This window comes from Salmo salar, chromosome ssa18, assembly GCF_905237065.1.
Source record: "Salmo salar chromosome ssa18, Ssal_v3.1, whole genome shotgun sequence".
NCBI lineage: Eukaryota > Metazoa > Chordata > Actinopteri > Salmoniformes > Salmonidae > Salmo > Salmo salar.
The window spans coordinates 73170625-73186739 of record NC_059459.1 but is presented as its reverse complement, the minus strand read 5'-3'; the positions used below and the strand labels follow the sequence as shown (position 1 = coordinate 73186739).

Below are 16115 nucleotides of genomic sequence, written 5' to 3'. Positions count from 1 at the left end.
TTCTTCAGCCTCCTGAGGTTGAAGAGGCGCTGTTGCGCCTTCACCACGCTGTCTGTGTGGGTGGACCATTTCAGTTTGTCCGTGATGTGTACGCCGAGGATCTTAAAACTTTCCACCTTCTCCACTACTGTCCCGTCGATGTGGATGGGGGGTGCTCCCTCTGTTTTTTCCTGAAGTCCATGATCATCTGTTTTGTTGACGTTGAGTGTGAGGTTATTTTCCTGACACCACACTCCGAGGGCCCTAATGTCCTCCCTGTAGGCCGTCTCGTCGTTGTTGGTAATCAAGCCTACCACTGTAGTGTTGTCTGCAAACTTGATGATTGAGTTGGAAGCGTGCATGGCCATGCAGTCATAGGTGAACAGGGAGTACAGGAGAGGGCTGAGAACGCACCCTTGTGGGACCCCAGTTTTGAGGATCAGCGGGGTGGAGATGTTGTTTCCTACCCTCACCACCTGGGGGCGGCCCGTCAGAAAGTCCAGGACCCAGTTGCACAGGGGGGGTTGAGACCTATGGTGGCAGGAACAATGGTGGCCCTCTTGAAGCATGTGGGGACAGCAGACTGGGAGAGGGAGCGATTGAATATGTCCGTAAACACACCAGCCACCTGGTCTGCTCATGCTCTGAGGACGCGGTTAGGGATGCTGTCTGGGCCGGCAGCCTTGCGTGGGTTAACACATTTTAAATGTTATAGTCACGTTGGCTGCGGTGAAGGAGAGCCCACAGGTTTTGGTAGTGGGCCGTGGCATTGTATTGTCTCAAAGCGAGCAAAGGTTTTGAAGCAGACGCAGGAAATACTTGCATTCACCTTCGGTATGGTAGCAGGGTGGAAGTCTTTGTGGTAGCAGGGTGGAGATAACCACATGTGTGTTGGAAGGTAGAAGAAGCTTTTTCAATCACTCCCTTGAGTGCTGTGGCCACACTTTCCTGCTGTGCTCTCAGGTCATTTGTGCCTGTGTATTATGTGGCTGGGTGACCCTAGTTGGTCGTCAGACAGAAGATATAGGGCGTGCTGGGTGTTTTGACACCAGAGTTTAAACACTTTGGGAAAGATTTTTTTAAATATTGTATATATTTCCGGTTAGAGTCCTTAAGGATCTGTGGCTTGTGGTTTATGGTTCTTCATTTGTCTGTCCTGCTGCGATTTCGACACCATAGTCTGGGGTGGACTGTTTTGCTATGGTGTCAAGACTTTTGTCGGGAGCTGAGGTGGGCTGTTCTGCTGGCTTCTCTGTGGGGGCGGCCACCGCTCTAGTAGGTTCTGTCACACGCCCTCACCCTCTCCTCAAGCAGTCTGATCCTCTCCTCTAGTGCTCTGTTCTTCTCTTGCTCTTTCTCCTGTTTCTGTTTCACTACAGTCCAGAGCGCAGATATGTCTCTCCAGGTCTAGTTAAGGTGGTGTTGTGCTGGACTGTTGTCTGGGTCTGTGCTGACTGGTATGTAATCACCTGCTGTTTTGCTCGCTCGCTGTACAGCCTCCAGCTTGTCTCAGTTTTTTTAGACAAATAAAATAAACAAAACCTAGCTTCATTTAATTCAACAAAGGAACGTGATTCTTACAGAGAAATTTCTATAACTCAGATTAGGTAACTATGATTAACTGTGTATCAATAAAGAGGCTCTGCTTTTCTACATTTAAGTAAAACTTATTGTTTTCCATTGTCCTCTTTAGGGCACTTTCAAAAGGAAATGGATTGTCCATGGCAAAGTACGTTTCATATTGTGATGTCATCACCCAAAGTCCTGCCTCCACTGACAACACCAACAGGACATATAATGAGCGGCGATTTGTTGTTTCCAATGTCAATCAAATTGAGGTTGAACAAGGTAACACTCTCAGTGAACTGGTTTCACATAAACAAATAAATAGGTGACCTGCCGTTACATAAAAAATCTCCTCATCGTAATCCACAAACACCCCCACCTTACACAGTCCACAGAATATCTGTACTCACTTCCTCTCCTCAAACATGTTGTCCAATAGCCCTCCTCGGGGCTCAGCGTGACAAGGCTCTTCCTGTTGATGGACTCCGTGGCCACGCCCAGCTCCCAAGCCGTCTCATCTCTGACCTGGACCAATTGAAAAGTGTAACTCACACACCTATTGTCTAATAGTAGCATTTCCATTACCTATAGATAAGGTGCCTATAGGCTTACCTATACCAACAGTATCACCAGGTGCATTGAGAAAAACTGTATACTGAAAAAGGAAACGAACTCTAGCACTTTGGTGATCCTGATGCTCCACAGATTAAATGTGTTTTAACCAATGTTTTAGTCTCAATAGACCTTAACTAGATAAAATGTTTTTTCAATTTCACTACAAACCCACCTCGACCACCCAGTAGCTCCTCCTGCTGGCAAAGCAGTCCTTGAAGGACGCTGGGCACCATGTAGAAGCGCCCCGTCCCAGACCTGCTTACCATCTTCAGACAGGACCAGCAAGGTGTTGGCAATGCTCATCAACTCTGAGACAGAAGATAGATAAGCTCTGGCTTACACGGTCACAAGGTAACAACAGGCATATAACAAACACATTAAACATTTACAAGTTCAACATGTGTCAATGTTCAAATGATTCTGTTATATTTGTTCTGTATGGGCATTTTTCTAGGTAGTCACCATCACAGAAGCAAAAGCTGAACAATGAAGTTAAAAATTATTACCGTAATTTCCGGATTATTGAGCGTACCTGAATATAAGCCGCACCCACTGAATTAAAAAAAAGAAGTATTTTGAACATAAATAAGCCGCACATGTCTATAAGCCGCAGGTGCCTACCGGTACATTGAAACAAAGGAACTTTACACAGGCTTTAACGAAACACGGCTTGTAACAAAAAGAAATAGGCTTTAACGAAACACGGCTTGTAACAAAAAGAAATAGGCTTTAACGAAACACGGCTTGTAACAAAAAATTCAAAATTAGCAGTAAACAGTAGCCTACCAAGAAAGTCATTGGTCACTATCTTCCTCCTCCTGTGCACTGAAACCACTGAAGTCATCTCCTTTCAAAAAATTTGAAAGCGGGAAAATTCCATATATTAGCCGCGTCATTGTTTAAGCCACGAGGTTCAAAGCGTGGGAAAAAAGTTGTGGCTTATAGTCCGGAAATTACGGTAATTGAAAGGATTTGAATCAAGGCCAAATAAAACTTTCAACAACATATTGCTGTATCTTTTCATGCTCTGCCAGGTAAGGAACCACAGAAATCACCACATTAAAACGGGTTGTAGCCCTTTCCTGCAGTCAATGACCAAAAGCTCCTTCTTTGGCCTCATGGGTGGAGTGTTATTCATATTTTTCATAATTTCATCATTATTAAAGATTATTTTAAAAAACAAATGCTGAAATCCGGCATTTCTATGTCAAACAGTTTTGTTATATTTCAGTCTTCTGTGATGTATATAAAGTGTAATATTGAGATGCAAACTCAAAATGTTATATATTTCAACTCTATATCTGACATGGAACAGGTGTCTTCTTTTTTTGAAGCCCATAACCATGTGTGTGAGGTGTTTCAAAGTGGATTCTTTAAGACTACCAAGAATCACTCTGTTCATTGATGTCTTACAATGGATTTTAAAACTGTAATATGAGGACAGCAGATGACATTGGCCTTTAATGGACAGTTTGATTATTGCTGTCTCCACTATCTCCTCCAGATAATATACAGCACTCCTCACATTCCCCAAGCTCAGGTCAGAGTGAACACTAATCTCAGACCAGTCCTTCGTTGGTGGAGGGGTGCACAGGGATGGAAAACTCTACCACAGGAAACAGTACAAAATTTTATACATGAAACATAACATCCTGTAATACACACTGTATCCAACATGGAGAAAGACAGTGACCTGTAGGAGGTGGAGGTGTTCCTCTGTGTGTGGCAGCCGCTCCAGCTCAGTGCTTCTCCACTTTAGCTCAGTGATTTCCTGCTCCGGTTCCTTGATTAACTCTTCAGTCTGCTTTCTGCTTCTCATCAATCACCTTGATGAGCTCAGCCTGGCTTCTCTCGATGGAGCGCACCAGAGCAGTGATGACCTCCACGCATCCTCTCGATCTGATGACATGAAATACCGAAAAACAGTTGGCCAGAGAATTGACCCTTGTGGTACCCCATGTACAAAATCACATTGAAGACTTGCACACTATCATTTGTCTCTCTTGGAACTGGTCTGATGACAACACGGAAATACTGTGGAAAACAGTCCCATTCTGTTAGATAAAAAGATGCTAATAAGAACTCACTCTGTTAAGTTTGATGGTTTGTTTGATCTCCTGCACCTTCTTCAGTCTGACCTGAACCATCTGATGCACCTGCCTCAGTCTGTCATCAGAGCCTAGGAATCAGAATTGGAACAATAATTGGAATCAGAACAACAATCAGAAACAGAAAACAATTGGAATCAGAAAATTAGTAAAGCCATTCTACCATGTGGATATGAATTTGTATTGGCTAAAAAGACAACAAATGACAGTGAAATCATGAAGCAGAAAGAAAAGAAAGAAAGAAAAGATTTAGTCAAAAAGAAAGAAGAATGAGAACATTTGGTCAGGGCGTGGCAGGGGGTATTTGTTTTATGTGTTTCGGTGTTTTTTTGGTTAATGTTCTATGTTAGTATATTTCTATGTTCGTTATAGTTTTTCTATTTCTATGTTTAGTTTATTGGGTTGACCTTCAATTGGAGGCAGCTGTTCCTTGTTGCCTCTAATTGAAGGTCATATTTAGTAGGGGTGTTTTTTTCATGTTCTTGTGTTGGGATTATTTTTTGGGTGGGTTTTTATTGTGTTTTTTTTTTTGAGGTGCAGCCGGGGTCTGCACCTTTGGGGGGGTACTGTCTCGTCCTGACCAGTAAAAGGGGTTGTTTGTTATTGTAGTTTGATCAGGGCGTGGCAGGGGGTGTTTGTTTATGTGTTTCGGTGTTTTTTGGTTAATGTTCTATGTTAGTATATTTCTATGTTCATTCTAGTTTTTCTATTTCTATGTTTAGTTTATTGGGTTGACCTTCAATTGGAGACAGTTGTTCCTCGTTGCCTCTAATTGAAGGTCCTATTTAGTAGGGGTGTTTTTTTCATGGATTTTTGTGGGTAGTTGTTCCAAGTGTAGCTGTGTGCCTCACTGCACTGTTTTCTCGTCGTTGTTTTGATTAAGTGTTTATTTTGGTTTTCTTCTAAATAAAGAAGATGAGTATTCACATTCCCGCTGCGCCTTGGTCCCATCCTTACGACAAACGTGACACCTGGACTCAAACCCAGAATCTTTAGTGGCACAGCTAGCACTGCGATGCAGAGCCTTAGACCACTGCGCCACTCGGGAGGCCCTAAGAATTATAATTTAATTGTAATAATTATTATAATTAAATTGTAAATAAAAAACATTTATTAAAACCCTAACTTCTTAAAGCATTGTTGGTTAAGAGCTTGTAAGTAAGCATTTCACTGTAAGGTCTACCTGTTGTATTCTTCGCATGTGACAAATAAAATTTGATTTGATTTTAATTCAGACCTTACTGAGGACAGTGATTTGTTGGTCTTAAAAACATACGCATGTGAAATATTTAGGAGTGAAAGTAATTTATTAAAAAACAAACCATGGCTTACTGTGCTAATTTCACTTGAGATAGACGAGTACAAAATATAACTGTTTCGAGGACTTGATATTCCACTGAGTTGAATCAAAGTTCGGCAGTCCCACATCATTGTCTACACACACACACACACACACACACACACACACACACACACACACACACACACACACACACACACACACACACACACACACACACACACACACACACACACACACACACACACACACACACACACTTGCTTGACATGTTTTTGAGTGTACCATGGCAAGGTTCCATAGCTGTGACAAGACAATAAATGTTCATGTTAAAATGTTACAGTAGATTGATTTCAAAAACTTCATTGTGAAACTGTTACAGTAGATGGTTGTTTGTCTAATATAGTTTTCATTTAGTTGTTTAAGACTTTTAGGTAATATGGGGGGTACAGTACATTATTATACATGGATCATAAGTCATGAACTATGAAGCATTAAAAGCTACATTATTTCCACATATCTTCAGCTATGTAGCTATTTGTTTACATTCGACATGCCTTACGCAGGAAGAATTCCAGTCTGACTCTGAATCAAGTCTGGTTGGTTTTACATTCCTAACCTCAACCATTAGTGGAGTAGAGGCAGAACTGACCCAAGATCAGCAGCTTCAGGCAACTTCAACCTGCTTCCCATTGACTGATTATGTTGGAGTGTGTAGAATAGGCTTAAACATTAAACATTGCTGTGTTTTAAGGACTCAAACACACATTTTGCCTGAAAATGTGCACATTTACTGAAAATTACTTCAATTTGAATTAATAACTTTGTTATATAAATATGTAATAATCCTTAGTATGTACAAATATTTCACCTTAAACTAGTTATGGTGTAATATTAAATATCAATAAACTAACAACGGCAACGCTGTGGATATGCAACAACTTGTTAGGGTTAGGGCCAGGTTTGGAGGTTTAAGGTCAAGGTTAATGTTAGAGTTATGGTTGGGGGGACAGTGTAACGGTTGTCATCGGGAATAGAGGACCAAAACGCAGCAGGAATGTGGATGCTCATCTTGTTATTTATTTTAAAATAAAGAGAACACCAAAATAACAAAATGAAGAACGCACGAACAACAAAACAGTCGTCAGGCTCACACAGGCAAAACAAGAAACAATCTCCCACAAACATTTAACCAAACACATACCCATATATAGGACTCTCAATCAGAGGCAACTAGAAAACACCTGCCTCCAATTGAGAGTCCAACCCCAATAAACTAGACATAGAAATACAAAAGACTAGAGACCACATAGAAATACAAACCTAGAACATAACCCCAAAACCCCGGAACTAACTAAACCAACACCCTACTAAATAAATCACAAACAAAATAAATCATAAACAAAATACCCTCTGCCACGTCCTGACCAAACTACAATAACAAATAACCCTTATACTGGTCAGGACGTGACAGACAGGGACAAGTTATGGTAAGGTTAGGGCCAGGGTTAAGGTTAAGGTTAGTGATTAGTCAGTTGAACAATTTCTTGTTAGTTAGTTTATAAACTATTTGTAGCAGGACTTACCATATATACTGTTACCAATAAAAATAATATTCAATATAATTACTTAAAGATTAGAATATGGTGTCAGAGAGTTACATGGACAACAGCATTATTATCTTGTACTTTGAACATTGAAATGAATCTGTTGTGTTCCATGCCTTTATGTAAAATCATATATTGACATTGACTAAACAAACTACAAGTCGAGAAGCTATGATTTACATGTTGCTAAGGCAACAAACTGACGTGATAGATTAACAGACTCCATCCATAAAGTATAGTGATGAAGAGACTGAAGAGACACACGCAAGCAGTCCTTGGAGAGAGGAAGTATCACGGTAGTCGTAAAGATTAGACCAAGGCGCAGTGGGTTGCGTGCTCATCATATTTTATTTAAACGTGAACACAAAAAAACAAGAAAACAAAGAAGCGACAGAATGACAGTTTTGCAGGCTAAACTAACAGCAGTGCAAAGACAACTACCCACAAAGGGACAGGTGAAAAACAAGCGCCTTAAGTATGACTCTCAATCAGAAACAACGATGTACAGCTGTTCCTGATTGAGAGCCACACCAGGCCAACAAAGAAATACACAACATAGACAACCTAGAATACAAGAACTAGAACATAAACCAAAAACCCCGGAACACATAAATACAACACCCCTCTAAGTACACACACACCCCGAACCATATAAAACAAATACCCCTCTACCTAAATACCTAGCCCAAACCACATGAAACAAACACCCCCTGCCACGTCCTGACCAAACTAAAATAACCCCTTATACTGGTCAGGACGTGACAGGAAGTGTCAGTTGTGTGGAGGTGAGGATAGAGTCAAGCGCAGGACACAGAACTGAGTAAAATAATGTACTTTACTCTCGAAGAAACTCGTAAGTCAAAATCCACGCAGGGATAAATAATCCTTACACAAAACAACTAACACGATGACAAGCAAACAATCACGCACAAAACATAATGAGAACCAGAGGGTTAAATAGGGAAAATAATCATAACGAGATGGGAACCAGGTGTGAACAATCAAGACATAACAAATGGAAAAAGAAACGTGGATTAGTGGTAGCTAGAAAGCTGGTGACGATGACCGCCGAACGCCGCCCGAACAAGGAGAGGCAGCAACTTCTGCGGAAGTCGTGACAGGAAGACATTTCACTGAAACAAGAGTGACTGTGATATCCTACTATTGAGTGACATGTGAGTGATACTTTTTACCGTAATAACTCAAAATTATTACCTTCTTTTTATTTTTCGCCTGTATGTGTATCTCCCTATTTCTAATGCCATTGGATAGTGGCTACATTCTCCAAAATTGCTAAGCAGGAGATTTTTGACGTAGCTAAATAACCAGCTAACAAATAAAAAATGCTTTGGTCAAAATGTTAATTTATAAAGTATTCCTTCATTATTTGTCTTGTTTTGGCTAGTGATCTGTTTCTATTTGCTAGTGATGACTGTAAGCCAGTGTTGGGTCCCATAGGACAGGAGCCTATCTCCTGTTTCTGTGGCGTGAGGCAGCTTGATGTACAATACACCCGCCTTTATAGGATGCCAGTCTATCACAGGACCTTAGCCCCAATTCCTCTCCATAAAGGAATATTCCACTCAAAAACTATATTTTGGTATTTGTTTCATTAGTCCACTGTTGATACAGTCCACAAAATGATTAGCATGTCAGCAGTCAAGTTTTCAAGTTATAAAACATTCAAAATACACAAAGTGCCACAGTAAGATGCAAATTGACACGGCAACGCAAGTCTGCATGTCTCATGCAACACATTTTAAAAGCCCACAACAAAAAAGCACTAATGAAATGTTTCCTTATCAGTTCAAGAGGCCTAGTGTGGCATCTGCAACCATCAGCACTGTCATACATGTGGATCAAAACCGAGGAGTGTCTGTGTGTGCGTGTGCATGTGTGTTTGTGTGTATGTGTGTTTGTGCACACGACTAGGTTACTGTTCAGTATGGGGATGTGTGTATGTCATAATAGCAGATTAAAAGTCACCATGATACAATCTTGCCAGCTGAACCTGTTACAGTATGATAGTGGGTGTGTGGAAAGATGTCTCTGATAGTGTAGTCAGAAAGTGACATCAGACAGGCATGTTCCTAATGATTCCCTGACAACACTAGGGTGGGACAGTAAAAAACATTTTTTAAATGTATAGTATTTCATAATACACACATAACTAGGTTCAAAATATTGCACTTTATTTATCTGGCTTGTTAATGAAAATAGGACATCCATATCTTAACCTTCTGTCACCTCCAGACAAATGTAATGTTTTCAATTTCATCCTTTGAAACTAAAGCTAGTTTGTAATGTCTTGATTCACCAAAACTGGTATCTAACCCTTTGGGTAACTTGACACAATCAAGATTGAATTCAAAAAGACTGCCTGCTCTCATTCACTGTGTGAGGCTCAACTCAGCTCAATCCAAAAAACAAAGCAAGAATAAAGTGTTATTTGAGTTGGACAGGTGTGAATGACACCTGTTATTGGCCTGGAATGAATCATAGAATAGGTTTAAAAAAGGATTAAATGTCATTTGGACGTTGGATGTGGATTATATTTAGACCTAAATTGTATCAATTGGTAACTAATTTGATGATATTATTCTTATTTCCCTTTCTTTGCAAATAGTCTTGTCTATAGTTTCCAAGCATATTCTATACACAAGGAAGTGAATAGAATAAATTGGTTCCAGGAAGATGGGTCTTTAAAAAAGGGTGACTTGACATAGCTATTGTCGGAGGAGGAGGGTTAGGTTTAGCAACATAATTGTTTCCATTGAGGGTTGTCGCCGGTTCACCCCTCCTCCGGGAAGCCTATGTAACGCCAACCAGCATGACATGGTGAAACCACCCCCAAAAAGACGGAGGAGAGAGGTAGGTTTCTCAACACTTTGTCCCTCCTCCCATCGCGAGTGCTGTTTTAAATAGCGGGAGAGTGAGCTCGGGTGGTGACATCGCCGCAAGGACACCTGTTGAGAACATCTACTTCTCAGCGCAGCATTAGTTTCTAGAACAACTTGTTCAAGGAGAACCACAGCGCAGCTTCTAGAACAACTTGTTCAAGGAGAACCACAGCGCAGCTTCTAGAACAACTTGTTCAAGGAGAACCACAGTGCAGCTTCTAGAACAACTTGTTCAAGGAGAACCACAGCGCAGCGCACCTGGTATTTACATTAGCTTCTAGAACAACTTGTTCAAGGAGAACCACAGAACTTTTTTACTTCAAGAAATCTTCCAAGTCACAAAAGTACAGGTAACATTTACATCTATTTTATGTAATGATGTGGATATTTTAAAACAAAAACAATTTCTTCATTTTTTTACGTTTTACGTTTCACTGGTGGAGGGCATTTTCAAGCCTGGGATAGGGTCGTTTTTTGGTATTTTGCAGCTGGTTAGCCTCCACTATCAGATCAGACATGATTACCCTTTTCTCCTTGGAATACAGATTTTTTCATTTATTTTGTCACATGATTTAATTTAATTACGATATCTAAAAAAGTCCTTATTACACTTTAAAAAGCTCAGCAGGACAGGAAAATAGTCAAATTCACACACTTATCAAGTGAACATCACTAGTCATCCCTACTGCTTCTGATCTGGCGGACTCACTAAACACGAATGCTTCGTTTGTAAATTATGTGTAAGTGTTGCAGTGTGTCCCTGGCTATCTGTAAATGTAAAAAACAAGAAAATCATTCCGTCTGGATTGCATAATATAAGGAATGTGAAATGATTTATATTTGTACTTTTACTTTTGATACTTAAGTCATTTTTAGCAATTACATTGACTTTTGATACTTAAGTATACTTAACTATATTTTAAGCCAAATACTTTTAGACTTTTACTCAAGTAGTATTTTACTGGGCGACTTTCACTTTTCCTTGAGTAATTCTCTATTAAGGTATCTTTACTTTCACTCAAGTATGACATTTGGGTACTTTTTCCACCACTGCTTACTACGTGGATCTCTGTTACTCTATCAGGAATGGACAATATCAGAAGACTGATGTTCGCAGTCGTCATGGCAATTGCGTACATGGCGATGGGAACCGAGGCACAGACCATCATAACGGCTCCAAAATCCAATGCTACTATGACCAACGTAACAACGGCATCCAACGTAACAACGGCATCCAACGTAACAACGGCATCCAACGTAACAACGGCATCCAACGTAACAACGGCATCCAACGTAACAACGGCATCCAACGTAACAACGGCATCCAACGTAACAACGGCATCCAACGGAACAACGGCACCCAACCTAATAATGGCTCCTGTTATCAACACCACCGTCACAGCTCTCACAGTGAGTTACCTAGGCTACACGTTTCACTCGGTCTCCCAGAGTCTCTGACTAGAAAAAGGAACCACAAGATCTCCATCTCTCTCTCTCTCTTTCTCTTCAAAATCAAATATTATTTTAAGTGCATTTATAGGATCTCAACAATAAATCGCACACACTGCCATGGAAACAGAAAGTAGATTAAGCTAAAGAGTGTTTGTTACATTGCCCTGCAGTTTAACCATTAATATAATCCATGACAGTGTGGAAAACTTATATCTAGTATTTCATAAAACACACATAACTAGGTTCATTAACAAGCTAGAGATAGAGATACACACAGAAAGTAGATTAAGCAAGGTGCCTGTTTTGGAGTTTAAAGTAAATTCATGTACTACACTATCTCACATAGGTTTTCTATTGGGCTTTTTAAAAGTCAAAGTGCTTTATAACAATGCAGAAAACAATGTAGAAATCATAATTTAAAAAAGTTATTATGTTGTGTTCTGATGAGGTAGTTAAACTAAGCTTGTGAGGTAAGTTATATTCTTCAAGAATCAATGGGTATATATTAATAATTTAAAAGTGAAAAATGTATATAGCAATTGCAGATTTCCCCTTTAAAGTTCAAAATTGTACTGTATGTACCAATTGCAGATTGCCCCTTTAATGTAAAAGGAATGACAAACATGACAGTAACTAATGATGAACTCTTCAACAGGATAATATCGCAACTAACGAATGTGGAAAGACTAAGCTCTGTGCTGCTAAGCCGGAAAACTGTGATCCGGCCGTGGCTGGTTCCTGTTTCTTCGTCTCCGCCCAGCAGTCCTCGGGACAGACTTTCTCCTTCCAGCTACGAGGAGTGTCCAGCGGCTACATCGCTGTAGGCTTGTCCACAGACTCCACACAGGTATGGAAACCTGCCTTTAGAATTAGAATACATGTTACAATACCCAGGACAAGGGAGATGGGGTTGGTGGGTGAAGTCATTTTAACTTGAGGAAATTCAGGATTTACATTTTATTAATGAATTGGGAAAAAAATAGCCAAAATGAATACTGTTAAAATGATTTATTTTGATTTATTTGATTTCATCCTCTCTCCTCTACAGGGAGGGAACGACACCACCTATGTGTGTGCAAACAACAACAGCAACGTGAATTTCTTCACCGCTCTCCTCGACAAAGGAGTTCTGACCATCAACAACACGGTGAGTTGGACCAATCAGAACACAGTGTTTCATTTTGGACTTCCTGGAACAGATTTTAGTTTGACAGTTTGATTTCAGGCAAATTCCGGAAGTGAACTGATATGTAATCAATGAGTTTTATGAATTAAACAAGATACTGATAGCCAAAATCAGAGGATTCATGATTTTGAATTACATACTTTTCTGAGTGGTCATTGAAGTTGAATTTGTTCCCAATTCTCACTCTTATTCCCTGCATATACATTTGGGACAGTGCCTGGGAGAGTAACAGGGTACCTGACTAATACTACAGTGTAGGCCTACTGACATCTGACTAATGTTCATTGTGGTTAATACCATTGTGTTGGGTAGCTGCCTGTGGACTCTGTGAAGGGCTCAGTCAACGGTCAGATCATCCAGTGCACCTTCTCTGCTACTGTCCCCAATGCTACTGTCACCCGGAGCACCGACACCAGCTTCTACCTCTCCATCTCCAACGGGACTTTTAATAGCGGTGAGTCACTCATCCAAACACGCTCCTGGTGAAGTTTCCCCTGGGTACAGATCTAGGATCAGCTTCAACTTCACCCTACACCTCCAAACACCCTGTGGACACTGCATCTCTTCTTTCTGGTTTGTCTCTAACTCTCTCTCTTTCTCTCTCCGTCTTGTCATTTTCTCCTCCCTCAGTAACAGGTACCCTAGGTTCTCCGAACACTGTCCTGTTCAGTGATAAAGCTGTGGACCTGACCAGCTACAACACTAACGTGTTAAACTCTTTGAACGCTGCTCCCTCCTCCAGCCACGCCTTCGGCCTGTCTCAAGGTAATAAACCATAACAGGCACCACAAACACTTCATAATAATAACTGATACAATGATTAAACATTAAACTATAACAAACTATTTCATTATTCATTTCTAAGCATTAAAAGCACTTCAAGGCATGAGCACTTTTATCATTTATAAATCGTTAACATTTATAAATAAATCATTTACAAAGTATTTATAAACATGTATGACCATTTATAACGTTGTAATTCATGGAAGCTTTTATAACGTGTCACCACAGTACCTAATCTCATATAATCCCATCTCTCTCTCTCTCTACTACTTCTCTCTCTCACACTCTACTACTTATCTCTCTCTCTACTACTTCTCTCTCTCTATCTCTCCTCCATAGCTTTTCTGATCCTGCTAGGTGTACTAGGTATGATGATGCTGTAATGCAAGTCTGAAGGTCTGAAGGTGAAGCACATGCACTCAGGAATCCTGTCTCCTTTCCTTTACTCACCTTGGCCAGGCTGGGTCCCCAAATGGCACCCTATTCCCTAAATACCACTGTACTTTCACTATGTAGGGAATAGGGTGCCATTTTGGAGTCACTTTGGTACCAGAACGAAGGACCATGTCAGATCTGAAGTTATATGCTTAGAAATCCAGTCATGTTTTTCCACATAATGAAACCCGTTCTAGTTGGGGGTAGTAAGACATTAACCAACATAATGGACCCAGTGATACAAGGCCAAGTACTAACAGATTGTGTTGATAGACAATGGCTTAAAAAACATATAAAAACATTCATCCTCATATTCATCATCTCCAGCAACAGTCCAACATCACCATTTACCTTCTATCTGAAAAAACACATCCTTCATATTCATATACCTCCATGTCGTCTCCTTTATTTAACAAATGTATGTGCAAATGTTTATACTTTTTTATCTGCTGAAGTTGCTTTATGAAGGAAGACTTATGTTTGTCTGTGTTTCTTGGTGGATGTGTGTAAATGTTTGTGTTAACACACTTACCCCCCACTTTGCACAGACGTCAATTCAACGTCAATTCCACGTTGGTTCAACGTCATTTCATTGAAATGACGTGGGAACGTTGATTCAACCAGTGTGTGCAGTGGGCCATAGATGAAGTCACAAGGGCTACGTTTAGACAGGCTGACGATTTCTGATCTCTTTCTATCTGACCTTTTTTCAGAGCTTATCTGATTGGTCAAAATACCAATTAGTTGAATAAAAACAGAATTGGGCTGCCTGTCTAAACGCAGCCAAGGTGGCAGAAATGGGAATTTGTGGGTTTATACTGTGTGTATATACTGTGTGTGTGTGAAGGTGTGCATAATGATGAAGCCACTGGATGGTGAACTGTCCTCCCTGATTACCTTTTTAAAGTATATGCAATCATGGAAATATTTGATCAGACCATTTTTAAAATAAAAACTGTTATTTACAATAAAATGTGTGTTTGACTATCTTTCATGGGTATATATATTTTTTATCTATTGACACAAAAAAACGAGAACATTTAACATACTGTAATATACACTGTGGTTATGAGTGTTTGTCACGTCTACTCCTGCTCCTCCCCTCGGGCGTGTGACGTCGCCGGAATACTGACCACCGGTCCTGGGAATCATCATTACGCACACCTGGCACTCATTGGTATGATTCACACCTGGACCTCATTACATCCCCTTTATTGGTCCCTTCCTTTTGTTCATTCCTCAGTTGGTATTGCACCTGTGTTCATGTTACCTCGCTTCTGTTACGTTGTCTTGTTTCATGTTTGTTGTTTTCTTTAAACGTTTTACCTTCACCTGCTTCTCGACACACGGCGTTTATCATTACAGTGTTGGGCCACTAACTGAAAAGTTGCTGGTTCTATTCCCTGAGCCGACTATAGCATCTTGTTTTCTTGTGATTTAGGCCTGGACTATTACAGTAGATGTGAGCAGAGCATGTTGAGTATCTGATACATACCTCTTAGGTCTCAGGATGGGGCTTGGACCGGTGTATTAGTGGGTGTTGGGTCTGTTGCTCTGCTCACGGCCTGGGTATATGTGCAGCTGTCGTGTTCAGATCTCTGCTGCAGGGGCGGGGAGCATGGGGGCATAGGTCTGATCTGGGGGGTATAAGGTGTTGCCAGGGTTTGTTAGGGTGGGTCTCAGCTCTCTCTTTCTCTCTTGCTCTTTCACGTTATGTTGCTCTTTATCTCGCTCTTTCTGTCTCTCTCTACCTCACTCTTTCACGGTCTCTTGCTCTTTCACGGTCCGTTGCTCTCTCTCCTTCTCCTCTTTGGTGTACAGCCTCCAGCTTGTCTCAGTTTTTGTCCCAAATGGCACCCTATTCTACTTAGTGCACTCCTTTTGACCAGGGCCCTACAGTATATAGGGAATAGGGTGCCATTTGGGCCTGGTCTCAGTGTCCCACCTGTTCCTGTACTAACCCTAGCCAGCCTCAGACCTCACCACACGTCACTGAGGGATACAGGACATGAGATAATGGTATGATTGGTTTGTATAGTCACACTACCCTCTCTGTTCTGCTCCAAAACATCAATTGACAGAGTGGTTTCTGAGGCAAAAATAAAAACACAACATAGCTACATAGAAAAGAACATCCATCATTTAATTGAATTCAACAAAATGTGATTCTTACAGAGAATGAAT

The 16115-nt window shown here is 40.6% G+C and overlaps 1 protein-coding gene across 3 annotated transcripts; it reads left to right on the top strand.

The window, feature by feature from the left end:
- Window positions 1-10107: 10107 nt before the first annotated feature.
- Window positions 10108-14904, top strand: LOC106578055 (putative ferric-chelate reductase 1). 3 transcript variants are annotated; one of them, XM_014156624.2, is made up of 7 exons: window positions 10108-10425; window positions 11160-11485; window positions 12183-12374; window positions 12576-12674; window positions 13026-13167; window positions 13350-13478; window positions 13836-14904. In XM_014156624.2, exons 2-7 carry the CDS (start codon window positions 11162-11164, stop codon window positions 13877-13879), a joined length of 930 nt encoding a protein of 309 aa, XP_014012099.2. In that variant the 5' UTR covers window positions 10108-10425; window positions 11160-11161; the 3' UTR covers window positions 13880-14904. The 3 variants fall into 3 exon arrangements, with proteins under 3 accessions (XP_014012099.2, XP_014012098.2, XP_014012096.2); XM_014156623.2 differs by having other exon boundaries at window positions 10109-10419; window positions 13344-13478; XM_014156621.2 differs by having other exon boundaries at window positions 10109-10425; window positions 13344-13478.
- Window positions 14905-16115: the final 1211 nt, after the last annotated feature.

Coding starts and splice junctions, on each gene's coding strand:
- LOC106578055 (XM_014156623.2), top strand. CDS start 11,162: ATGGACAATATCAGAAGACTGATGTTCGCAGTCGTCATGGCAATTGCG. Junction 11,486..12,182: donor CCACCGTCACAGCTCTCACA/GTGAGTTACCTA, acceptor ACTCTTCAACAG/GATAATATCGCAACTAACGA. Junction 13,168..13,343: donor CAACGGGACTTTTAATAGCG/GTGAGTCACTCA, acceptor CTCCTCCCTCAG/TAACAGGTACCCTAGGTTCT.